General features: G+C 40.5%; 1 protein-coding gene across 2 annotated transcripts in view; it reads right to left on the reverse strand.

Annotated features, from left to right (window-relative positions):
• Positions 1-7,641: 7,641 nt before the first annotated feature.
• The window catches only part of RGS7BP (regulator of G protein signaling 7 binding protein), an 85,313-nt gene continuing 66,673 nt past the window's right edge, over positions 7,642-26,281 (reverse strand). Inside the window, exons 5-6 of one of the 2 annotated variants that reach the window (XM_006742000.3) lie at positions 19,306-19,376; positions 7,642-8,676 (exon numbers count right to left, since the gene is read on the reverse strand). In XM_006742000.3, the coding sequence (XP_006742063.1) occupies positions 8,585-8,676; positions 19,306-19,376 (163 nt within the window). In that variant the 3' untranslated portion in view covers positions 7,642-8,584. The other variant, XM_081826816.1, reaches the window with a different exon arrangement.

A 26,281-nucleotide genomic window follows, 5' to 3' on the forward strand; every position in this document is an offset into this window, starting at 1 on the left:
AGTTTGCCATTATTGTCTGCAGTGCTTCCGTCAGCACTGGTATTCATCGACTCAGAAAGTGTCTGATTGGGTGCCTGGGTGGCTCAGTCAGTTAAGCATCTGCCTTCGGCTCAGGTCATGATCCTGGAGTCCCAGGATTGGGTCCTGCATCGGGCTCCCTGCTCAGCAGGGAGTCTGCTTCTCCCTCTGCCCTTCACCCTGCTCATTCTCTCTCTCAAATAAAAAAATCTTTAAAAAAAAAAAGTGTCAATTTACCAACATGGGATGCTATATAACATTGCCTAAGACCAAGGGCCCCACTTTTTAGCCAAGCAGGTGCATCAGTGAAGACATGACTGTGGGATCTGCTGTTCCTACACATGCTCCACCCAAGCAGAAACTGCCATTCAGATGGAGAGGTGACCTGGCCTCTTAAAGGAGAGGATGCCTTATAACCTTGGGATGGTGTAACCTATGGGATGCACTCCACTCCTTACGGCAATCAATGGTCATTATAGTATTCTAAAGTCATGGGTCCAAAAATCAAGGGGTGAGAGTAGGAGTGGCTCTAGGATCCACTGAGGAATTTGTGCTCTCTATCTGGGGATCTAGAATCTGTGTGTCTAGCGGTCCTGAGTTCTAGAGGGAGAAAATAAGAGTTGCACTAAGCTTTAAGCTACCACTGCTACGTGGTGACTTTAGGTTCCTAAGGCCAGAAAACTAGGAGGCAAATAAAAGAGTTAGCATACTGACAGAGGTTATCGGCTCTGATCATCATCAGCAGGGAGAGTTACTGCAACATGATGAGGGCACAGAGGAGTGTGTTTGGCACTCATACGACCCACCGAGTCACCTCTTGGTATACCCAGGTTTAACTGTAAATGGGCAAGTATAGCAACTGCAGTGTACTAACGGGCAGGGTAACCAGGGTTTCAGACTGCTTGGGGGTGAGGGTCTGGATCATTTTACCAGGCAGCTCAGAAGTGCCTGATGAGGATTAAGGGAATCTAGCATGGGTTAAGAAGAAGCTGTGGTTCATCCCGCTGTCCCTCTTTTTGTAGAGTGAATTGTGATAACAGAATCCAGAAGGATCTATACCTGGGTGTAGTGAATCAATGTGAGAATCAAGTGGATTGGAGCAGTGCCAGGGATGAACTGTAGGAGGAGCTGTGGTACCTGCCCAGGTGGGTGTAACTGAGCCACGGCATCCCTCTCTCACTTGCTGTGAATGTTGGTTGCTAATGGCAGTATGCACTTTTTTTTTTTAACACCTAGTTTTTATTCATTCAACATTCCAATGGTTTTGTTCTTTCATCTGGTTATATATAGCTGTAATGGAGTTCATTTCTTTTTTGCTGCTCTGTAGTTATTTGGTGTTCTCAATATAACACCATTTACTTTTCTATTCTTTTGTAGATGGATCTTTGAATGGTTAGTGGGTTTTGGTTATTACAAATAATGCCACTATGGGTATTCTTTTACCTGTCTTTGAATGTACACATACATATCTGTTGTGTTTCTACCTAGGAATGAAAGTACCGGGTCACAAGGTACACATAAGATCTACAATAGTAGATAATGCCAACTGTTTTCCGAAGTGGTTTGTCCTGTTAGGAATTATTTCACAACTCTGTGGGCATAAAAATATTTTTCTATTTATCTTCTAGAAGCTTTAGTGCTTTCCTTTTACCTTTAGATCAATAATCAACTTGGAATGAGTTAAAGGTGAAGCGTAATTGTTTTCCGTATGGAAATCAGTTGACCATTTGATTTAAAAAGACTATTTATTTAAAAGATTCCTTTTTGTCTACTGTTCCGCAACTCAGTATCATGTAGTGTTTCATTTGTTGGATTTTTCTCATGAAAGAGCTTTGGTTCTAGGCAAGTAATTGAACAGTGAACAGTTATTTGGTTGACCCTTTTGTGATAGTAACATTGTCATCTCCACTTTACTAAGGAAACTGAGGCTTACAGAAGTTCATTACTTTGGTGGGCAGGTTCTCCTGAACTAAGATTCTCATTATTCATGCCTTAAATGAAATAGAAGTTATTAACTGATGAATTAACCAGATAACAGTACGGAGATAGGTGATTCAGGTCTTCATGTGGTGTCCATTTCTGGGTCCAAGACCATGTTTCAGCTCTCATTCACATGTTCTCATTGCAGCTTAGTGGGAAGAGAGGGTGAGCATGGAGATGCATGCCCCTTATTTTAGGGATGTTACTTGGAGATGACACAATTCTACTCATATCCTAGTGGCCAAAATTCACTTGCATAGCCACATCCCAAACCAAGAGAGCCTGGGAGAATGGAGTCTTTAATTTAGGTGGCCAGCATCCTGCCAGAATTTGGGGTCTCCGTTTGTACAGGGAAGAAGGAGAGAATGGATATGGGAGCGGCTAGCCGTGCTTGTATACTTGGTTGCCGCACAGATGAGGTTCAGACAAAAGCCTGTGTGCCTCCGGGCTCTGCTGTACAGTCCTCCACAACCAGCCGGACCGCGGAAGTTTGCCTCCCTGAAAAACTTGAGGATACCTCCCTGTCAGAACTGAACTCCTGGATGTCTCTCCAGACATGTACAGAATTCCTTTTATTAGAAAACAAGCTTATTTAACTCAGTGTTGTCTGTTTTTGTTTTTGTTTCATTTGCCATGGCTATCAGGAAAACTGAGTTACATTTAGAGATTCGCTGCTATTGTCAGGGAAAATGTTTCCAAAGCCTGCTTTAATCCTTCCACTATTGACTTCACTTTCATTTAATTCATTCTTTCTCTCTTCCCCTCTTTCCCCCCTCCCCATCCCCCTTTGTCTGGCTCGCTAGTCTGTCTTCCCAAAGTTACGGTGCCCTGGTGTTTCCTCTCCATATCCCCACTCCCCACGGTGACGAGGAGGAGTAAGTCCAGGGGGTTGGTGGGGAGGATGAGAGCAAGTGGGGTCACAATGTCTCACTTTTTCATTTTTTTAAAACTTTTATTATTAGTTTTTATTACACAAGGAATACATATTCATTGTAGAAAAATTAGAAAACACAGAAAAGCAAAAAGAAAAAATAATCACCCATAACCCCACTACCCATAAATAACTACTATTAACATTTTAGTGTATGTCCTTCTAGCTTCTTATGCATATATATACATACATAGATATATTTATATATAATTTTCTTTTTTACAAATATTGTGTCATACTATACATACTGTTTTATAACGTGTTTTTTTTTTCATTTAAGATATATCGTGAACATTGTTATTTATTCCCTGAAAAAATTATACAGATACTACATGCTCATTGTGGAAAAACCAGAAATTACAGATATGCAAAAAGAAAATATAGTTGCTCCAAATCTCACCTCCTGGAGATAGATGCTGTTAACATTTTAGCAAATATCCTTTCAGATGCTCTAAAGCACACATGTATATGTATACTTTTAAAATGGAAACATACTATATTCTTCTGTAACTTCCTTTTTCATTTAACAATATAGCTGTTTATTTCAATAAATATACATCTAGTACTTACTCTTAATTGGTGCACAGTATTCCATTGAAAGGATATACCATATTTAACCAACCCTATGTCATAGGCTTACTTATATTTTTTCCATTCCTCCAAATAATGCTCCTATAAACATCCTTTTTTTCATGTATTTTTTGAATAATGAATGAATGTATCTTGATTCATTTTTCTTGACTTTTTTTGAGGAGAATTTCCCTAAAGTGGAAGTATCTGGCATACACAAAAAATATATTGCCAAAATATTTTCCAGAAAGATCGGATCAATTTATACCCTTGTTGACTCTGTAAGAGAATGTTCATTTCCATACTTCCTTGTTGTCCCTGGGAACTATAATTCTTTATACCCTTTGTCCTTCTGATACATAAAAAGGAGTATATTATAATAATTTGCATTTTTGATTTCTAGTTAAGTATTTTCATATTTATTATTAGTTCATTACTTTAATTTATAGTACACTGCCAGTTTGTATCCTTGGCTCAATGTTCTACTGGGAAGTCTGATTCTTTTTGATCATAAAATGTTATTTAGTCATGCATTCATTATTCACTCACACAATAAATATGTTTTCAGTATTTGCTTTGTGTCTAGCACTGTGTTAAGTATTGAGGATATAACAGTAAGCGAAATAGACGTAGTTGCTGCTTTCTTGAACTTCCAGTGTAGTGAAGATGAACAGACAAACAAGCAATAATTTTAAAAGGGCAATGAGGAAACAATGAAATGGGAACACTTAGTTGGGAAAGTTGTAGATCATAGAAAATTCCCAAGGGTAATGGAGTTTAAGCTCTTGATATATATTAGAGATCCATGCTCTTTGTTGCATATATTTCAAATTTTGTTTTCTCTTAATTTGGTTTGTTATTTTTTACCATATAAGAGTTCCGTGTTTTTAATTGGTCAAATATATCCATCTTTTTCTTTTTGGTTTCTTCCTTTGTTGTCGTGCTTAGAAAGGCTTTTTTTTTTTAATGGTAAAATCACGTAAATATTTGTCAATATTGTCTGCTAGTCCTTTTATATGCTTATGTGCTTTAACATCTAAATCTTAACTTCACCTAGAATTTCTTTTGATGGAAGTTATGAGGTATAGATCTAGTATTTCCCCCAATAAATGGCCAACAAGTCATCCCAAGTTATTTAGTAATCCAACCTTTTTTCACAGATTTGAAATACCATCTTTATACTGCACTCAATGCTTCTATGTTCTTGGGTTTATTTCTGATCTTTATATTTAATTATAATGATTTATTACGGGCCTATAGCATCACTGGTTTTTCTCATCCTATCTATAGTTATATGAAAGCTGAGCATTTTGCACCTGATGACGTTCTAGAACACAAAGAAACGATAGACAGTGCTTAGGTATGTGCGTGTGGCATGGAAGTGAGTCTGGATGATATTCTTAATCCTTTCCACTTTGAGACTTCCAGGATCTGAATTCCATATGGGATATTGTTAATCTGGCCCACTGTTTGCTGTCTAAAATAAATGAGAAGCTTTTACACCCTGTGCATTTATTTTCCCTTCTTATTCTGAAGCTCAGCATTCGGTAGGTGGCAGTATTGTCATATAGTAAGTATCCAACAGTTAGCGGAGCACCGAGGAACAAAATCATCTGGAAGGATTTTAGAATTTCCCTAAGAGGTTTCATGAGAGGAGGCATCAGGGCTGTGCTACTTCTAAAGTCTTCTTTGTACCCTTGAACAATGGCTCAACCAGAAGTTTGAGCTGATCTGCTCCTAGAGGCATGCAAAACATCAGCGGACAGATATTTTAAAGTGATACCTCGACCCTGTGGGCATATGCTCACGTACCTTCTCCACAAGTGCCTTTGGGCCCAGCCACTGACTGACTTAAAGCCTGGAAATGTGGTTTTAAACAATATGACTGTGGTGGGATTCAGCTGATTTTTATTTTCTTTATACTTGGTGGTATGTTTCCGATTTCCCACAAAGAACATATATTGCCTCTGTAATCTGAAAAAAAGAAAACGATGAATCAACACGGGATATTAAAATTACGGTGGTAAAACGGGTGAAGGTGTGCCAGAAAAAGTTGACATCCTTTTCCAGTTTCCGCATGTGAGTACATGCAACGGAATGGGTTCAGTGTTCTCACCTTACCGCTGGGGATCAGCTCAGCGTTATTGCTAATCTGAAAGCGAATCACCAGCAGGAGGCTGAGACAGTAGACTTCGATCTCATGGACTACACCTGAGAAAGTCCTTTGGTAGGTGAGAGGAGAGTGGGGTCAGCTCCTAAAGAGATGCATTGGCATATCTAATGGGAGATGGTGAGCTATCTATTGCCATTATGAGCCAGTGTAGGTCATCACGACTTGGAGCACTAAATTTCACTTTAGGACCTGCTAGTGAAAGAAGATCTATAAATCTTGGAGTGTGTCCACAGGAACTACAAAACCAATTAAAGTCTGGGAAACAGGCACTATGAATAAAAGATAAGGTGGCTGAATTTATCTACCTTAGATATGGAAAGCCTAGCTGGGGAATTAGACAAATTCCCATCCCCATGAATAGCTACTATAGCCCTCCCAGACCTGGAGGTGAGACCTGAATTTATTTATTTATTTATTTTTAAGATTTTATTTATTTATTTGAGAGAGAGAGAATGAGAGACAGAGAGCACGAGAGGGAGGAGGGTCAGAGGGAGAAGCAGACCCCCCGCTGAGCAGGGAGTCCGATGCGGGACTCGATCCCGGGACTCCAGGATCATGACCTGAGCCGAAGGCAGTCGCTTAACCAACTGAGCCACCCAGGCGCCCCGAGACCTGAATTTATTAACAGTCTTCAGTTTGTACAAAGGACAATGGCACAGGAGGTAAGTGTTCCTTTCATACCGGACTAAGGCGAGAGTGAGCACAAATGAACCAAGCAGAAGTGATTTAGATCAAGCATTTAGAGGAGGTTGGGCTTATTGGTTAATAACTTCGCATGAATTAATAGGAACTAGATTGAGGCTAAGGGTTCAGTATAGTGGAAAGGTGGGTGAGGGCAAAGGTGGGAGCCGAGAGCGGGCCCAATTGGGCTATTTTATAATTTCTAAAACAATGGACCTTAAGTGAATTAAGCACACGGGATGAAATGAACCATATTCAAAAAAAGATATTAAACTTTTGTCAAACCTGATTTATGAAATCAGGGTTTGCAGACCAGATAAATCTGGGAGTGGTTACCTGCTTTGCAAGGGGGTATTCATTCTAAGAGTCTCTAAATAGCATATTCCAACAACCGTTTTCCAAATATTTGACTTAGAAAGTTGTGGTTTTCTCATATACCTTTCAAGGATACCTCTTTATATGAAGTCAGGCACACCTGTAATCATGCGTTAATTACCAGTTCATTGGAGCACACAACTCTGGACGCCAAGAATAAGGCCAAAAACCAGCTGGTATGATCTCAATAGAGACCTGCATAGCCTTTTGAGATCTCTTCCAACCCTCTAATCCTTTCGCTTTCAATCACAAAAGCTAGAAGATAATTCCAAGTATAATCTTCACAACATCAGATATTAGGTTGAACCATATGAAACTGCCATTTTTGTAGGTCAAAACAGTCAAATAGCAGCAATCTCATATAGGTCAATCTAATACAAGAATTATTCCAGTAGTTTGTATAACCTATCTTCATCTTCACTAAAGCTAACAGCTTTAATATATTTAGTTGCTGGGTCAAAATATTGGACATATAAATGCCTATGCACATAAGTACTGAGAAAGTATAGGGTTGGGATTAAAGATGCATCTTGGGTAAACCACTGATCGGCATCTAGCTCATCTTTTATTGGACTAGACACTGGTGCCTCTTGTCTGACTTGAGGATTCCTCAGATTGTGGAAAGCAAGAAAAGAAGTCCAAAGGCCTGGTCTCTCAACCCATGGGAAATTCTGTTTGGGTAACGGGCCAAGGAAGAACAGGGGAAAATACAACAAAATTTGTATCATGTTACAAGTTTAGTGAGGAAGATCATAACAGAGCTGTGAGCAGAAAAACAAAGCATGTGGCCTCCTCCTTTCTAAAATATAGTATTGCTTAATGTGTCCTGCTTTCAAGATTCTAAGCGTAAGACAAGACACCAAGTACACATTGGAAAAGTCATATCTGCATAGTCATCTAAAATGAGACAAGCTTAGCTTAACTAAAAAGATTTTATTAACATAAAATGTTAAATATTTTTATGATCTGAGCTAATTCCAGCATGCCCTATAAGATTTAACACTATGCTGATGCGCAGACATCATGCTTCAGATTTCAATTAGAACAAAATATGATAATATTCAATTTTACATTTGAGGGTAATTGTATATGTTACTACACCATTTTCTAACTGGATTACTTCATTCTCCAAGAAGCTGAAAAAGACACCATTGGATCAAAAGGAAATTAGTTGCCCATATGCATTGTACGAAGGTACTAGGATTATTGTGTATTTACAAAATTTAAATACGTTTCATATATGGTTTTTGTTGCATTATAAATTAAGATATCTTTATGTAGAAGCTCTTGGATTCTGACAGAATGGAAGACTAAATGTAAATGGGTGCAGACAAAGCAATAGGTGAGGTGGTGTATGTTTGATTATAATATTGTTTCTAATAATATTGATAGATTGGATTTTTGAACACAGTTTTGCAGTTTTAGATAGATTTCTATGTTTAAAGACTCTCATATATGATAAAGTGTTCACATGAGACCAGCAAGAGCTAAAGATATACTATTATACATGAAATAATTTTTCTCTGTATAATACATTTAAAAAAACTTTTAAATAATTTAAAAACCATAATTCTTGCATCTGTCATGGTATGGTTTGGAACAGACATGCACAATGTCAGCTTTAAAAATCCTTTTAAAAACAGCCTGCTTTGTGAATCTTTTTTTTTTTTTTCCCTTGACGGCAGCTGCTTTCAAATGTAAAATCATTTAAAAGGGTAGGGGGAGGCGAATAAAAGTAATAAGGAAGCATAGAAAACATAGTCAAAAACCAATAATTGTGGTTCAGCTGTCTGGAGGTCCTCAGGTTCTGTGATATTTTCAGGTCTTCGCAATGGTGGGTTTCCAGGAGGAGTTGCCTAGCTTGAGACCAGACAACACAGCCCAAAGAACCTTCTCTTCCGTCTTCTAACCAAGGGGTAGGGAGTTAGATTTAGAAGGCTGCTGTCATCTGTGATGGGACAGAATGTACATATGAGTGAATTACAGACAAAATAACCTGGGTTTTATGAATTGGCTTTAAAAATCCACCATCTTTTGAATCAAGGTTTCTTGACTTCCGCACTACTGGCTGTTGCGGACCAGACAATTCTTCGCTGTTGGGGCTGTCCTGAGCACTGTGGCATATGGACCAGCATCCCTGGTCCTACCTACTCACCAGGTACCAGTAGCAGTGCCCTACCAGTTGTGACAACCAAAAATGTCCCCAGATAGCGACGAAATGTTCTTTTTTTTGTTAGGGGGAGGGGCACGTAGCCTGCGGTTGAGAACCGCGGCTTAGAATTAAAGGTAAGCTGCTTGGAGGCGCTCTTTCAGTTGGGGGAAGGGTAGCTTTTTAGAAAGAGCCCCTGCTTTGGAGTAAGGTTGGCCTCTTTTCTAAACCCACCTCTGCTATTTCCTAGCTCTGTGACTTTGAAAATGTAACTGGAAGCTTGCTAAGCTTCAGTTTTCCCGTCTGTAAAACAGGGTTTAATAATACTTACCTTAGATGAAGATTATATGAAATAATCTATGAAAAACATGAAGCTTGGCTGGTATCCTACGTGCCTAGCACAGAGGAAGCACTCAGTAAATACAGCTATTGTTAACTATTTTCCTTTACAGAGGACTATTGTCTTGCTTCCACTCACCTACTTTATGCCACGGGAAGAAGTTTCTCAACTATTCCTTGTTGAGTCTTTGCCTACCAATTTCTACAGATTTCTGTACACAAGGGCATTCTGAGAAGATTGCCAGCTGTTGAATTTATAAGTTTTCAGTTGAAATTTTTAGCACGATGACAAGGAGAGGAAGAAATAAACCAGTAAGCCAAATTCAGTTTAGGGAGCTGGGTTTTAAAGAAATAGTGCAGCCCAAAAGAGAGGTTGGGTAGAAATAGCCTGTTGCAGCAGAACCGGCAGTCTGGTCCTAGAGGCTGGAGAGGGACCACAGGATATGCCCTGGAAATTGCCAGTGAGGGCAACACTTGGACATGATCGGAATGGAGCGAGGCGCCACAAAATGGTTGGTTGGCTCTGGTAACTGTTAGGCATCTAAGCTTTTGCCAGCCCAGAGCAGAGCTAAGGGGCTCCCTCCTTTCCCCATCCTAACCTGGAGGATACAGGACCTTGGGAAGGAGCCCAGAATCAGGAATTGGATGAAGGGGTGGATAAAGTGAAAGATGTGCCCCACTTCAAGAAAACTAGTTTGTAGATGAGGGTGGGTTTTCTTGATTACTGAGTCTAGATCCTCAGTAAACTCTCAAGAACAAAAACAAGTTCTGGCTTCCCAGTCCTCTTACGTCAATTGTGTCCTCCAAGTGGTCTTGGGCTTTTCCTTCCCTTCCCCAAAGCCTGCCATGTGTCATACTTATTTGTAAATTAGCCTCCCTCACCAAGTGGACAGTGTTGCTTGGAATGGTGCCCTATGCTATACATTTAGATAGAAACAGAGTAGCAAGTCAGAGTCAGGGAAGAAAGCAGGTGCCCCAGCTGAGCACATCAAATTAATCAAACGCAGGGCACTCTCCCGCTCCCACAGATTAATATTCTCTCTTAAGATTCATATTCCACAAATGTGGAGAAAAACAGGACGCTCTTTGTCCTTTCTGTGATGAAAAGCATTTCACTATACTCTGGATGTCAACATTTTGAGACTAAAAATAGGACATCTCTCTTTTATACTTAAACCTGCCCCAAATAGTTAAGACTCGGAAAGTAGTGTCAAACAGCACATGTGAGCCTCATTTCTCCGGAGAATCTCTCAGGGATGAATCATGGTCTATTTAGAACAGAAAGAAATGATAACTCGCTGTCTCATCAGTTTTGACCCTTACTTTTTTAATCACTAAGTGACCAACAAACTTAACCTAACTGGAAATGGCAAAGGTACAGCAGACCCTGAAGAGTAAAGAATTTCATCTTTGGGTATCTCTTTGGATACTGACTATACTTCCTGAAACACAAGTTCCCCAGGAATTCAATGGTTCCTTGAACAGACTCACCAAAACTATGAAGATATTTATAGGGAAGAAAAATCTCCTTATTTCCATTTAAGACTTGGAAGATCTATTTCCTGAATGCCCATATATCCTTCCCTTTCTCCAAACATTTAAGAGATTTGGGGAGTGACCGAATGGGTATTTATATCGTGTAAACTGCATTGCTGATGTGTATTGTTCCCACTACATGAGGAAATGTCTACTACATGTTGTAATTACAAAGAAGCTGTATATGTGTATGCTGTGGCGGGATGTTTGCTCCCATGTTCTCTTTCTTATGTATGAAGAGCACACAGGTATTATGGGATTCATATCGACTGACCTTTGTATCTGTGCATTCATTACCGTGAATCAAAAAACCTTTTGTGCTATTGAAATTCTCACTCAGCCTTCTTTTCATATCTACCTATCTCTACATAGCTAGATAGATATACACATATACATTCACTTGTGAGTGCTACACACACACACACACAGCATTCACATGAATAGGAAGTGTTAGAATTGATGAGAAGGTGCTCAGATGTTAAGCAAAGGATGGGCTGCCTATTAAGGATGACTGCTGGTTTGGGGCATCTCTGTTGAGCATTTGTGACACATTTGCCTAGCTTGTCTGATCATCACCTAGGGTTGAGGTGACACAAAAGCTCAAAAATTCTTGGCAGAAATTCAGAGCAGCTTTCTACACCCTAGGAAGCGGACACCAGCAGTAAATGCTGAAATTCACCAGCAGTAAGTACGCCTAGAACGGTTTGGAGTGAATTCAACTCCAGGGAAAGATGTCTTTCCACATTGATTGAAATCCTGTCTCTGAAATTACGGGTTGCCAAAAGACTGTGAACAAAATGGAATGTTTCCCCCACTCGTTCTCAGCTTTCTGGGCTAATTCACCTGACCTTGCTGGGAAACCTTTGATTTTTATTGTGAATGTTTGAGATTTTATAGCATCTTTTCTCCAAAGTGCATGTTCTGAGACAGCTGTAACCAAGGACAGTTTTAGATGTGAAAATGAAAAGTGGAGAAAGGGAAAGGGAGGGGAGAAAGCAGAGTAGAAAATGAAAGAAAAGGAGAATATACAATTCAGCCATCAGCAAGTTCAAATCTTGGTCATTTGAAGCTTAATTCCTGGATACTACTAAAGCCAGGGACACCAGAATTCCCTAAGGCACAATGATACCATTTCTCTGTTGCTCAAATTTCTTTTGCTAATGCAAGATTTCTTACAAGGATGATGTGTTAAGAAACAGAAGGACATAAAAATAAGTTTTCAAATAATCAACTGAGCATTTGAGTTTCAAGGTATGGTCTCAGATAGAATCAAGAGAAGTGCTCATAATGTAACTGTAGTTGCAAATTTCTATTCCAGAAAAAAAAGGAGACCTTCAGCTAACCCAGTGGTTCTCAAACATTAGCTGTATTAAGCATCATCTGAAGGTGTGTTAAACTACAGATCACTGGCCCTCCCTCCAGAGTTTCTGAATCAATAGGTCTGGGGTGGGGCCGGAGAATTTAGATTTCTTACAAGTTCCCAGAAATGCTGATGTTGCTGGTCCTGAGGCCACACTCTGAGAAGCCCTGCATTAATCAAAGGCCTTCTAAGGGCAGGTTCCATGTTATGTTGGGTGCTGGGGATTATACCTGATGGGTCCTAATTCAAAGGTAGTTCTCGGTCTCAAGGATGTTTGCTTGAGTAACTATGAAGCTTCATTAAAATGCCGTAAGAGAGATGCAGATACAATGCTATGAGAATTCCAAAGAGGGGAATTACTCCCAAGGGGAGAAGGAAGAAGATAATCACGGAAAATCATGGAGGTCTTGGTATTCGTGCTGGGCCACAAGGGATGAGGAGAACTTGTACATTTGATGAAGGGGGGGGGGATGGGCTTTCTAGATGGGGAGAACAGTGTGAACAAAGTCAAGGAGGTCAGAGGCAACTTGAATTTGGGTCCAAGTAAACAGTCTAGTCCGGAATGAAGGGTGGACTGAAAGATGTATGAGGGAGGGAATAGTACAAAACAGAAATACATAGAATTCTCTAAATATGACCGTGACTTCTCTTGCCTCTCCGGCTTTACACATGCCATTCCTTTTTCCAGAGAAGTCCTCCCTTCTTAAACAAATGCCAGTCCCTCCAAGATTAACTTGTAACTTTCTTTGACTTATTTCATAATGTTCTTCCAATTTTCTTCTCAGTCCCCTTTGTAAACTGCAGTTCTTCTCCCTCAAAACTTAAACTGTGGTATTCCAGGGCTCTTCTCTATGCACACACTCCTTGAGTGGTGTCAACCATTCCTAAGGCTTCAATTACCATTATGCCGATGATGTTTAAATATGTATTTCCAGCCTCCCAGTTTACACATCTCACCTCAGCATAAGACTTGTACTCCTGCTATTCACCACTGAACATCGCTCTTGGAGTCCCTCCATCTCCAAAACTTCAATTGTCTTCTATCTCTACTGCTCCTCCTCTGTTCTCTCTGACTTAGTGAATAGACACCAGCATTCACCCTGCTTTCCAAGTCAGAATCTGGGTTTTATCCTTGATTCTGTCTTTTCTCTTATGCAGCCCATCCAATTGTTCATATTCTCTTCTCCGACCCCCTGGCTTTCGGTCAGACCTTAAGCATTTCTCATCTGGATTATTGCAACTGCCTCCTAATTGAATCCCTCCAGTGGCTTCAGGATAAAGTCCAAACCTCTTAACATGAATTATAGGGGTCTTAATGATACAGGCCCACCTACTTCTCTAGTCTTTCATGCCTCTTTTCTAACCACTTTCCCAATGAATGAAGTGCTTGTAGTTCATCAAAATGCCCTGTTTTTTCATCTCCTCATATATCTTCAATATCCAGAATCTTCTGCCTAGACTCTCTTTTTTCCCCCACTTCTTTTTTCTTTTTCTTTTCTTCATCTCTTTCTTTGGCTAGCTCTGATTCATCCTCAGAAATCTCAGCTCACTTTCCAAAAAGCAATTCTCAATACCAGCAACCCTCTCCCCCATCTCACACCCTAACCCCTTTACAACTCACATCGGCCTAGGTGAGAATCCCATATACCCTTGTAGTGACCTCTGTCTAGCTATTATGGCACTGTTATATTCTAAGCACTGTTTCTTTGTCTGTCCAATAGTGTGTGTGTGTGTGAGTTGTTTCCAGAATTCACATGCCCTACCCCAGAAACATTATTCCAATCTCTATGAGGGGACGCCTGTCATTTGGGAAGTCTTTCCAGGTGATTCTCATCCAGTCTGTTCTGTTGAGAGAGAGAACCCCTAGAAGGAGAGATATTCCCAGCCCATGTTAGATGATTGCAGGGACACCAGATGCTAGGGTAAAATGTCTGTTCTTCCTCTAGAAGAGGATGAGTAGGAATGTAACATTTGTGAGTAGGGGCTGAACATAGAGTAATGCATTAAGAAAGTGATGAGTGATCAGTGATGTGTGAATTAATTGGAGGACAGAGAGGAAGTACATATGGTATACTGAATCCTGGATGGAAAGTTGCAGAGATTACAAAAGATATGGAGCTGCTGGAGTAAAAACTACCCAGAGTAACATTCAGAGAACACCAGACTGAAGCACACAAAGTCCTTCTAGGAGGCCCTGGTGAAAGGACCTAAAAGATCATCTCTAGGCTATCGGGTGGCATAACTGCCTCATGTTCTTCAGCCAGATATCAAACCCTGCTCCATGACATGGCTAGAGTGGATATGGGGGCTCCAGACTGGAGTGGGCTGACAGTATGAATCTGGGGGAGCTGTTCCTAAATCCAATTTAGTCTGGAGTCGCACTGTCCCCAGGAGGGGACCTATTCTAGAACAGATTCAATTCCCAATGGATCCACCTCAGACCGATTTTAATGCCCGGTCTCAATGACCAAATTCTAGGCAAGAGTGAACATACAAACACACCCCACAGCATTCATTAAGTCAGAATTCTGGAAAAGGAGAAACTGTCTTTCAGGATTAATTTATTTCTGCCAACTTGTTTTGTTTGATTACAACATACATTTAGAAGATGCTTGCCCTTCACTTTCCAGTCTCCTTTTAGCCTTTGTCAGTAACCTTGCAGGCTCTCCACAGGTGGTTCCATTTGTAATCCATTTGACACAGCAAGACTATCATAATTAATGAAGTTTCCTACAGCACTGCCAGTGACCCAGAATGTAGGACAGGAGAGGCGCTGAAGCAGTGGAAAGAACAGTGGGCTGAGAGCCAGGAGACCTGGACGTGGTCAGGAGCCTGCTGTGGGGCTGCCATAGAAGGAGGACAGCTCGCTTTTCTTTTGTGCCTCTCTGTGTCTCCAGCCTTAAACTGGAAGGATGGGAAAGAAAAGGCACTGTCTAAAAGGAGGCCATAATCACTAACCATTAAAATTCCTGCTCTTGGCTACCTTCCTTTATTTGTCACTGAAAATCACTTTACAACAAACTGTTGTCAAGTTTTGATTGTGGTAGGAAGAGGGGGAAAGATACGACTGAATCTTTAAATGCGAAAATAAATATGGAAGTTTCTGCGGTGAAGACTAGGGTGGAGCCTGGAGAACACAGGAATCTGAGCCCTTCCGGGGGAGGTTTCCCCAGTGCCCGCCTGGCAGGATCTTCACATGGTCAGGGTTTGAGATAGGAACAAAGGAAACCAGGTGTGGTATCGTTCCCCTTTTTTTTTCTCTCTGCTTCAAACACACATGTAAATGGAATAAAAAGAGAAAAGAAATAAGAAGCCAGAAAAAAAACCAGATGGCTTTCTATAATGGTTTTCATCCAGTTACAAAGATGTTTTGACAATAAGGTCCTAGAGAAAAGAACTGGAATATATTTTTCCACATTTCACCCCACACTGTTTCTTGGATATGTTCACCTACACCCATAGAATAAACAGATCAGCTGCAAAAGAATTCCAGGAAGGTCATGGGAAAGCTCCTATGGTCTAGCTTGGTATACAGAGTCAGACAGAAGAATCTGGCTGATTGGTTCATTAAAATGGTGCTATATGCATCTGCTAAAAAATGTTCCCAGAGGGACACAAGAGACTTGCTCTCCTTCCCTCAGGCTTTCTCAGACCCTCTGGTTCAGACTCACAACCCCCTGTCTCCACTGGTCAGCTTCAAGCGGCATCATGCTATGATTCCCATGAAACCCGTAAAGAACGGAGATGTGGCATCTCATGCCGAGGGTCCCCTTTTTCCCCTAAGTGAAGAAACCTGAATTTACCTGAATCGAAGCCTTCACCTCAATTTTTTATTCTTTTTATTCAAAATCCTATTGCATCATTCCCTCCTAACAGGTCCTTGAATCTCCTAGCTTTTTCCTTTTCATGCTCTACACAGATTTAGGGCCCTTTTCACTCATGTTTTTACTCACAGTATCAATCATTTATTATTATTATTACATTTTGAAAATGTATTTAAAATTCTACTGTTTCCTGTTTATAAAAGAATACAAAGTCACACAAAATATTTCTACTCTTTATGATTATAAAAATGTCCCAAGTAATTAAACTGAAATTTCCGTTAATGCATGCTTCAGGAACCGTTGGATGTATTTTCATGAAATGTGGAGGGGACGTTTTGGATGGTTTGATTTACACTAGAAAGCACAGGGCACACATGCCATTCACTCTGCACGCCCTGGCAGGCGTTCTCCTGGGCAGCTGATGGTGAGGTATAGGGAGGGGCCTCCATGCTGCCCCAGGGGGACTTGCCAAACATATAAAGAAACAGAACAGCTTCAGACATGAACTCCAACTCCAAAGTCCCAGGGACCAATGTTCTGTACTGCGGGCTCCAGATCAACGAGCGGAAGCTGGGGCTGTTCTGTTGGATGATGATGGGGCATTCTCCTGAGCTGGGCTGGCTGGGCTGGCTGGTAAAGAATACCGGTACCAGCAACAGTCATCACAACAAAGCATCTGTCCAGGTCGGGAGCAGACACAAGACCTGCGGTGCTTCATTTAAGCCCCAACAGCCCCCTGAAGCAAGTAATGCTCTTATCTCCTTTTCAGGGATGAGGAAATTGACATCGCTGGATGTTAAACAGATTTTTCCAGGGCACAAAGTTGCTAAGTGGCAGAGCCAGCATTTGAACCCAAGGATCGGCCTTCATCTAAAGGCCCCGGTCCCCACCACCATGCGCATTTCTAGCAACAATCTTCCAGGCTGTGGCCGGAGGGTTCTCTCCTCACTACACCCTATCTGCTTCCGGAAACTACCACAAGGTCTCCACTGCACTACGCCGAGGGCGCAAGCCCGTTAGTCTGATCCCAGGCCCTGCAGGGGTGCTTCCAGGTAGCTGACTGATGCTCCACACCCCTGCGTCTTGTCTTCTGACACCCTGCCTCCATCCCATGCCGCTCAGGCCACACTACTTCTCGGCCTCTTCACCTGGCGTTCTCACTTCCACCTCTCCACCTTCTGCCAAGCCGCTCCCCGAGCCAACAGGCTCTCCAGCTCTGCTACCAAATCGTCTCAGAGCCAGGCAGTACCCTGACCTCCCTCTGCTTTGCTCAGTGAAAAGCAGAGGAGTTTCTTTCTTACTCTAAAAACCCTTTCCCCACCCTCTACGTAGCACTCTCTCAAGCGGACGCTTCCTGGCAGGTGCTCGGCCCACGCATGCTCAGTGACAGTGCCGATGATGGTCCTTCGTACAGATCATCAGCCCCCGGGGCTGCAAAGTTGGGCGCAGATTTAACAAACATTTACTGTGTATGCCGGCTGTCGTTCTGGGCATTGCTCTAGGTACACAAGATACAATAATAGTTAACAGAAACATGTAGAGGCCCTTCCCTCGTGGAAGTTACAATCTAGTGAAAATACCTTCTCCATTTCTGTGTTACGGTGTATATTCCCATAGGATAGCTCTGGAGACAGACTGTCTGGGATCACATCCCAACCTTTCTACTTACAGTTCTGTGTGACCTTGGCTGAGTTAGTTAACTCTCTTTGCCTCAGTTTCCTGTCAATTGGGAAACATTAATAGCATTTCCCTCAAAGACCTTACGAGAATTAAATAAGTTAACAGAGTTAATACATGCGGAGTATTTAGGATAGTGGTTTGTGATATTGTGATTTATAATAAGGCATGTCTTTGGTTTTCCACCTCATTCCTGGCTCAAAGCTCCTAAATCCCTTGGTATTTCCTAAGGGATGATAGCAAGAAAGGTGTCTTTTGTTATGTTAATGAGGATACTTTCAAAAACCGCCTAAGGATGGGGGCTGGTTGCTAGGGGAACCAAAAGTGTGATTAGAGGGTTGGAACTTTCAGTCCCAAACCCAAGCTCCGGGGAAGGGAGATGAACTGAAGATTGAGTTCATCACCAACGGCCCGTGATTTAATCAGTCACACCTGTGTAATGAAGCCTCCCACAAACCAACAAAGGACAGGTTCGGAGAGCTTCCGGGTTGGTGAACAAGTAGAGACCTGCGAAGCGGGGTGCACTGGGGGAGGGATGGAATCTGCTTGCCCTTCCCCATACCCTACGCTTGCATCTGACATCTGGCTGTTCCTGAGTTATATCCTTTTGTGATAACTGGTGATCTAGTAAGTAAAATGTTTCTCTGAGTTCTATGATCCACTGTAGCAAATTAACCGAAGCCATGGAGGGGCTCCTTGGAACTTCCAACCTGTACATCTCAAGTGGTGGGGGAGGGCAATCTTGTAGCCCTTAATTTAGGGGATCTGGTGCTGTCCTCCAGGTCATCTCAGAATGCAGATGAATTGCAGGACACCGTAATGGTGTCCACGAATTGCTTGGTGGTGTGGAAAAGGGCTCCCACACATTGGAATTGGGTGCAGAATCACAGTGGCACACTGTAAGGTCTCAATATGTGTTAATTATTATTACTTCTTTTAGATAATTAAACATCTAGATGGCATAAGTCTTTCTTTGGAGATTTCTTTTTTTTTTTTTTTAAAGATTTTATTTATTTATTGAGAGAGAGAAAGAGTGCCCTGCGGGGAGGGTGAGGGGCAGAGGGAGAGAGAATTTCAAGCTGACTCCACCCTGAGCACGGAGCCTGAGCAGGGCTCCATCTGACGACCCTGAAATCAGGACCTGAGCGGAAATCAAGAGTCGATCGTGTAAGCCACCTAGGTGCCCTCCCTTTGGAAATTTCTTAAGTGTCCTCCTCTAGGCTGTAAACTTTTTTTAAAAATTTAAATGCAGCTAATTAACATATAATGTATTACTGGTTTCAGAGGTAGAGGTTAGTGATTCCTCAGTCTTAAATGATACCCAGTGCTCATTACATCAAGTGCCCTCCTTAATGTCCAACTTCTTAAAGTCAAGGGCCAAGTCTTCAGTTGTTTTGTTGTTTGCCACACCTGGTATAGTGCTTTCCAGGGCTTGTTAATGAATACATGCTCTTGCCTGACAGGGCCAGTGGAAGAGGCCTCTGAGGGTCAGAGTGTACCTCAGCTCTCCTCAGAGCACAACTGTGTTTGCCTGCGGGGCTCCATTTTCATTATTGTATCTTCTTGAAGAGAGAGGAATGTATATTCAGTGCCTCCTATTGTTTGTGTAAAACAAATTTGTAATTTCTCAAGAAACAAGTCCCAAGGTTATCAGGTTAAAAACATCCTCTGCCTCAAAATGACAAGACTTACCTTGATTTTTCAATGGTAAAGGCATAGTTTCCCTGAGTTTGCTTAAAAGGTTTTTCATTTCTCGCATGTCTCTGTAAAAGTGATAAAAAGAAGAAAAAAATCAGCTGTGAATTTTTGAAGTGCAATCCCAAACAGTCTGTTCTATGAGACAATTGAGAGATGAGAGTCTGTGCTTAATTGTACTAGCTTTAGTTTCCAGTAGGCAAATGTTGAATTTATTTTGCTTTTATAAGAAAAAAAATCTGAGACTGATGGTTTTGGAAGGAATGAGAACTACTCTGGCAAACATTTCCACAGGGCATTCTGCTCTAGGAGCCTTCTTCTCTGCCTTCGGTTGGACCTGGCTGAGATCAGAGAAGAGTCTCTGATAACAAGGCCAGTATCGCAGATTTCTAAGAGGGAGGTCAAGGACATGCAACTAGTGTAACAGGGGTACTCTGGGCAAAACTGAGGCTGGGTGATGTTGCTCTCAGGCTTTAAGGTCAGATAGCTGTTGTGGTTGTACTGGTTCACTTGCTATTGTCTCATGATTGAAATTCAGTGTAACATAGGTGTTAGGGATTCACAAGGTTCAGCATTGATCGAAGTGACTTGGAATAATGGGAAACTGACGAATTCTAAAATCTTCAGAGAAGAGCTCTTCACGATGGGGTGGGGGGCGTGGAGAGGGAGAAGGAGGGAGAGAGAAGCACCTGGGACAGATGGACAAATGGACCTTCCTGTAGCTTCTCCCACGCAGGTAAGCCACTGCATCCTTCCAACATCTCCGCTCTCTCATCTTGGAATATATGTGATCCTAAAACCACCCAACTGTGGAGCAGGAAGCCATACCAGGGGGCTTCTAGTTTGGGATAGGAATCAGTTGGACTTTTCAAATCCTTGGGGCAGTAGTTCTCCACATGTTCTGGTGGTCATCCCCTGGACTTAGTACTCTCGAAATCACAGGACGTAGTGGTTGATTTCATTTATAAGGGCAAAAATCAGATACATCTTTTAGTTAGCTCTAGAATAGGCAAGCAATAGCAGCAGGTACTAAGGATTTAATAAAGTTTTGGGGGGAGGATAATCTGAAAGTTGAGGAAATTCTATCTACTAACTTATTTTTCTTTTGCTATTTGAAGAAAAAGAATCACCATTTAATTTTAGGTATGAAATAGGGACCCTCAGTTCCTTTCTTTTTTTAAGTAGGCTCCACACCCAATGTGGGGCTTGAACTCACAACCCTGAGATTAAGGGTTGCATGCTGTACCAACTGAGCCAACCAGGCGCCCCTGTGTATTTCTTGATACACAGCTGTTCTCTTGAGTATGGGTTGAGGACTACTTGTCCTGGGGGAGGCCAGAGACCCCATAGGGTCTCTCCTTAAGTATTGGCTAACATGTAAAAAGGAACTCTTTCCCAGGAATAGCTGATTGGAAAAGGAGAAGAAAGCAGCCTTGTGGGTCAGATGTAGAAATAAGCCCATAAAAACAATTGGAATTCTTTTCCATAAGTATGAGGATATGTCTGTGGGGCACGGATGCTGACGAGCCCCAAAGGGTATTTCTAGAGAGAAAAGGTGAGAGTGGGGGATTGGGAAAAAGAAGGGCAGGGCCCTTACATCCAGAAGTGCAAGGGGCATATTCTGATTTCCTGTAAAATTCTCAAGGGTGGATGGGATGGGAGGTGGACGGGCACATGGTGGGAACGGGTCAGGAATGCAATATGTGAGACTGAGGCAAGGTCTCTCTGGAAAGCACCAATTCCCAGGCGTGGTGCTGCACAGGAGAATCATCATGTGCCAGGACCCCACCCCATGAGAGCCTGATATAGCTGGTTTCTGGGGATGGGGCTCAGGAATCAGTGTTTTTTTTTTTTTTTTAAAGATTTTATTTATTTATTTGACAGAGAGAGAGACAGCGAGAGCAGGAACACAAGCAGGGGGAGTGGGAGAGCGAGAAGCAGGCTTCCTGCCAAGCAGGGAGCCCGATGTGAGACTCAATCCCAGGACCCTGGGATCATGACCTGAGCCGAAGGCAGACGCTTAACGACTGAGCCACCCAGGCGCCCTCAGGAATCAGTGTTTTTAAAAAGCCCTTCTGGTGATTTTAATGTGCAGTCCAGTGTGAGACGCACTGATCTCTTAGGCAGAGAGAGGGAGAACTTAGGAAGCTGCCTTACCAGATCAGGTCTCTTGTGCCTACTTGTCTCAGTCATTCCCACCTCCTTGGACCTGAATCTGGACTTTAAGGCTGAACTTCAAAACTGTGGGCTATAGTCTTCTTTTTTTAAAAATTGAGGTAAAATTGGTATATAACATTATTTAAGCTTCAGGTGTGCAACATTATAAGTTTCCATCTGTATGTACTACAAAGTGATCACCACTACAAGTCTAGTTATGATGCATTACCCTAAAACTGACCCCCTTCAACCATTTGACCCACCTCCATCCCCCCCACCCTTCCTCTCTGTAATCATCTATCTGTTCTCTTGCATCTATAAGTTTGTTTTTGTTTTGTTTTCCTTTATAGATTCCAGATATGAGTGGAATCATATGGTATTTGTTTTCCTCTGTGTGACTTATTTCACTTAGCATAATAACTTCACAGTCTGTCCATGTTGTTGCAAATAGCAAGCTGAGTAGATTCCATTATAGCACACACACACACACACACACACACACATACACTGCATCTTCTTTTTCCATTCATCCATTGATGAACATTTAGGTTGTTTCAATTTCTTGGTTATTGTAAATAATACAGCAATGAACAGAGGGGTGCATATATAGTTTTGAATCAGAATTTTTGTTTTCTTTGGATAAATACCTAGAAGTGGAATAGCTGGATCATATGGTAGTCCTATTTTTATTTTTTTTGAGAAATATCCATACTGTTTTCCATAGTGGTTGTGCCAGTTTACATTCCCATCAGTTGGGTATGAGAGATCCCTTTTTTTCCACTTCCTCCCCATTATTTGTTATTTCTTGTCTTTTTGGTACTAGCTCTTCTAACTGGTGGGAGGTGATACCTCATTGTGGTTTTGATTTGCATTTTCCTGATGACTAGTGATGTTGAACATCTTTCTGTGTGCCTGTGGGCCATCTATAGGTCTTTTCTGAAAAAATGTCTATTCAGATCCCCTGACCATTTTTTAATTGGATTGTTTCTTTTTGTTGTTGTTGTATGAGTTCATTATATATTTTGGATCTTAGTCCTTTGTTGGATATATGATTTGCAAAAATCTCCCATTCAGTAGATCACATTTTTGTTTTGATGACCTTTTCTTTCACTATGCAAAAGATTTTCAGTTTGATGTAATCCCATTTGTTTATTTTTGCTTCTGTTTCCCTTGCCTTTGGAATCAGATGCACAAAAAATATCACTAAGACTCATGTTGAGGGGCTTACTGTGTATGTGTTCTTCTAGGAATTTTATGGTTTCAGATCTTACATTCAGGTTTTTAATCCATTTTGAGTTAATTTTTGAAGATTAACTGGAATTTTGATAAGGATTGCACTGAATCTGTAGATTGCTTTGGGTAGTATGGACATTTTAACTCTATTCTTCCAATCCATGATCATGGAATTTTTTTCCCCATTTATTTATGTCTTCATTTTCTTTCATCAGTGTCTTACAGTTTTCAGTGTGTAGGTCTTTCAACTTGGTTAAATTTATTCCTGGGTTTTTGATGCAATTTAAATGGAATTATTTTCTTAATTTCTCTTTCTGATAATTTGTGATTAGTATATACAAATGCCACAGATTTCTGTGTGTTGATTTTTGTATCCTGGTACTTTACTGAATTCATTTATTAGTTCTAACCATTTTTTTGTTGGAGTCTCTTAGGTTTTCTTAGTATCACATCATCTGCAGATAGAGACAGTTTTGCTACTTCCTTTATCATTGGATGTCTTTTTTTTATTTTTCTTGCCTAATTATTTTGGTTGGGATGTTCAATACTATATTGAATAAAAGTGGTAAGTGGCCATTTTTGTCTTATTCCTGATTTCAGAGGAAAAACTTTCAGCTACTCACCATTTACTGTGATGTTAGCTGTGGGTTTGTCATATATGGCCTTTATTATGTTGAGATATGTTCCCTCTATGCCCACTTGGCTGAGTTTTTATTAAAAATGGTGTTGGATTGTGTCAAATGCTTTTTCTGTAGCTATTGAGATGATTCATTTTGTTAATGCGGTGTGTCGCGTTGATTGATTTGCAGATGTTGAACCATCTTTGTATCCTTGGAATCAGTCACACTTGATCATGGTGTATGGTCCTTTTATTTTATTGTATTCAGTTTGCTAATACTTTTTTGAGAATTTATACATTAATATTCATCAATGATATTGACCTACAATTTTCTTTTTTTGTGATGTTCTTCTCTGATTTTGGTATCAGGGTCATGCTAGCCTCATAAAATGACTTTGGAAGTGTTTCCTCCTCTTTAATTTTTTGGAAGAATTTGAGAAGGATAGGTATTAAATCTTGGAATGTTTACTAGAATTCACTTGTGAATCTGTCTGTTCCTGGACTTGTGTTTGTTGGGACATTTTTGATTACTGATTCAATCTCCTTACCAGTAATCAGTGTGTTCAGATTTTCTATTTCTTCATGATTCAGTCTTGGAAGAGTGTATGTTTCTAAGAATTTACCCATTTCTTCCAGATTGTCCACTTTGTTAGCGTATAATTGTTTGTAATAGTTTTTATGGTCCTTTGTATTTCTGTGATGTCAGTTGTAAATTCTGCTCTTTCATTTCTGATTTTATTTATTAGAACCTTCTCTCTTTTTTCTTGGTCTAGTCTAGACTTCTCTAGTCTAGATAAAGGTTTTTGAGTTTCTTTTATCTTTTCAAAGAACCAGCTCTTAGTTTCATTGATCTTTTCTATTAATTTTTAGGTCTCTATTTCATTTCTTTCCACTCTGTATTTATTATTTCCTTCTTTCTACTGAATTTGGGCTTTGCTTGTTTTTTTTTTTTTTTTCCCCTAGCTCCTGTAGGTGTAAAGTTAGATTGATTATTTGAGATTTTTCATGCTTATGGAGGTAAGTCTGCTATGATTTTCCCTCTTAGATCACTTTTGCTACATCCCACAGATTTTGGTATGTCATAATTCTGTTTTCATTAGTCTCTAGGTTTTTTTTTTATTTCTTCATTGACATCTTTGATGACTTGTTCGTTGTTTAAAAGCATGTTGTTTTATCTCCACATTTTTGTGTTTTTTTTCCAGCTTTCTTTTTGTAATTGACTTCTGGTTTCATACCACTGTAGTCAGAAAAGATACTTGATATTTAAAAGTGGTATGTCTTTTTGTTGGATTGACCCTTTTACATTATGTAATGCCCTTCTTTGTCTATTATTACAGTCTTTGTTTTAAAGTCTACTTTGTCTATTATGAATATTCCTACACCAGCTTTCTATTCATTTCCATTTGCATGAAATATCTTTGTTCATCCCTTCAAGTTCAGTCTGTGTGTGTCCTGAAGTGAGTCTCTTGCAGGTAGCATACAGATGGGTCTTATTTTTATGTATCCCTTCAGCCACTCTATGTCTTTTGATTGGAAAGTTTAGTCCCTTTACATTTGAAGTAACTATAGGTAAGTAATTATTGCCATTTTGTTGATTGTTTTCTGGCTGTTTTTGTAATTCCTCTCTGTTTCTCTCTTTTTTCTCTCTTACCCTGTGGTTTGATGGCTCTCTTTAGTGTTTTGTTTAGATTCTCTTCTCATTTTCTTTTGTGTGTGTGTGTGTGTTTTCAAAGATTTTATTCATTCATTTGAGAGAGAGGGAGACAGAGAGAGCACAAGAGGGAGAGCACAAGAGAGCTGAGCAGGGAGCCCAATATGGGGCTCGATCCCAGGACCCCAGGATCATGACTTGAGCCTAAGGCAGATGCTTAACTAACTGAGCCACCCAGGCACCTCTTTGTGTTTTTATGGTAAGTTTTTGCTTCATGGCTTGCCATAAAGTTCACATGTAAGTTCCTATGTATATAATGGTCTGTTTTGAGTTAATAGCAACATTCCAAAACTTTACATTTCTTCTACCCCTGCCATTTTATGTTTTTGATGTCACATTTTATGTCTTTTAATTTTATGCATTCTTTAATTCTTGTAGTTTCAGTTAACTGTATTATGTTTGTCTTTAAACCTTCATAGTTGCTTTATAAGTGATTGATTCACTACTTTTACTATATGTTTACCTTTTCCAGGAGGATTTCATATATATTTCCTTGTTATTAATTAGTGCCATTTCTTTTCAGTTTAGAGAAGTCCCTTTAACATTTATTGTGATGCTGGGTCAGTGGTGATGAGCTCCTTTATAGCTTTTGCTTATCTGGAAAACTCTTAATCTCGCCCTCAATTTTTTTTTTTTTTTAAGTAGGCTCTACACTGAGTGCAGAGCCCAATGTGGGGCCCGAACCCATGAACCCAAGATCAAGACCTGAGCCTAGATCAAGAGTCGGACACTCAACCAGCTGAACCACCCAGGATCCCCTTTCCCTCAATTTTGAATAATAACTTGCTGAGAATTCTTGGTGAATTTTTTTTCCTTTCAGCACTTTGAATATGTTATGCCACCCTCTTCTGGATTGCAAAATTTCTGTTGAAAAATCTGCTGGCATACTTATGGGGTTTCTCTTGCTGCTTTTAAGATTCTCTCTTTAACTTTTATAATTTTAATTATTATTAAAATTACCATTTTAATTCTAGCGTCTCTTTTTGTGGATCTCTTTGTTTCATTTTGTTCAGGACTTTCTGTGCTTCTTAAACCTGGATTTCTTCCCCAGATTAAAAAAGTCTTCAACTACTATTTCTTCAAATAAGTTTTCTGGCCTTTTTTCTCTATCTTCCCTTTCTGGAATCTCGATAAGGCAAACATTATTCCACTTGATGTCTCAGAGGTCCCTTAAATTACCTTCATTCTCTACAATTCTTTTTTCTTTTTGCTCTTCTGCTCAGGTGACTTCTCTTGCTTTCTCTTCTAGCTTG

This window comes from Leptonychotes weddellii, chromosome 7 (genome assembly GCF_054177405.1).
Source record: "Leptonychotes weddellii isolate Sample4059 chromosome 7, ASM5417740v2, whole genome shotgun sequence".
NCBI classification, from domain to species: domain Eukaryota; kingdom Metazoa; phylum Chordata; class Mammalia; order Carnivora; family Phocidae; genus Leptonychotes; species Leptonychotes weddellii.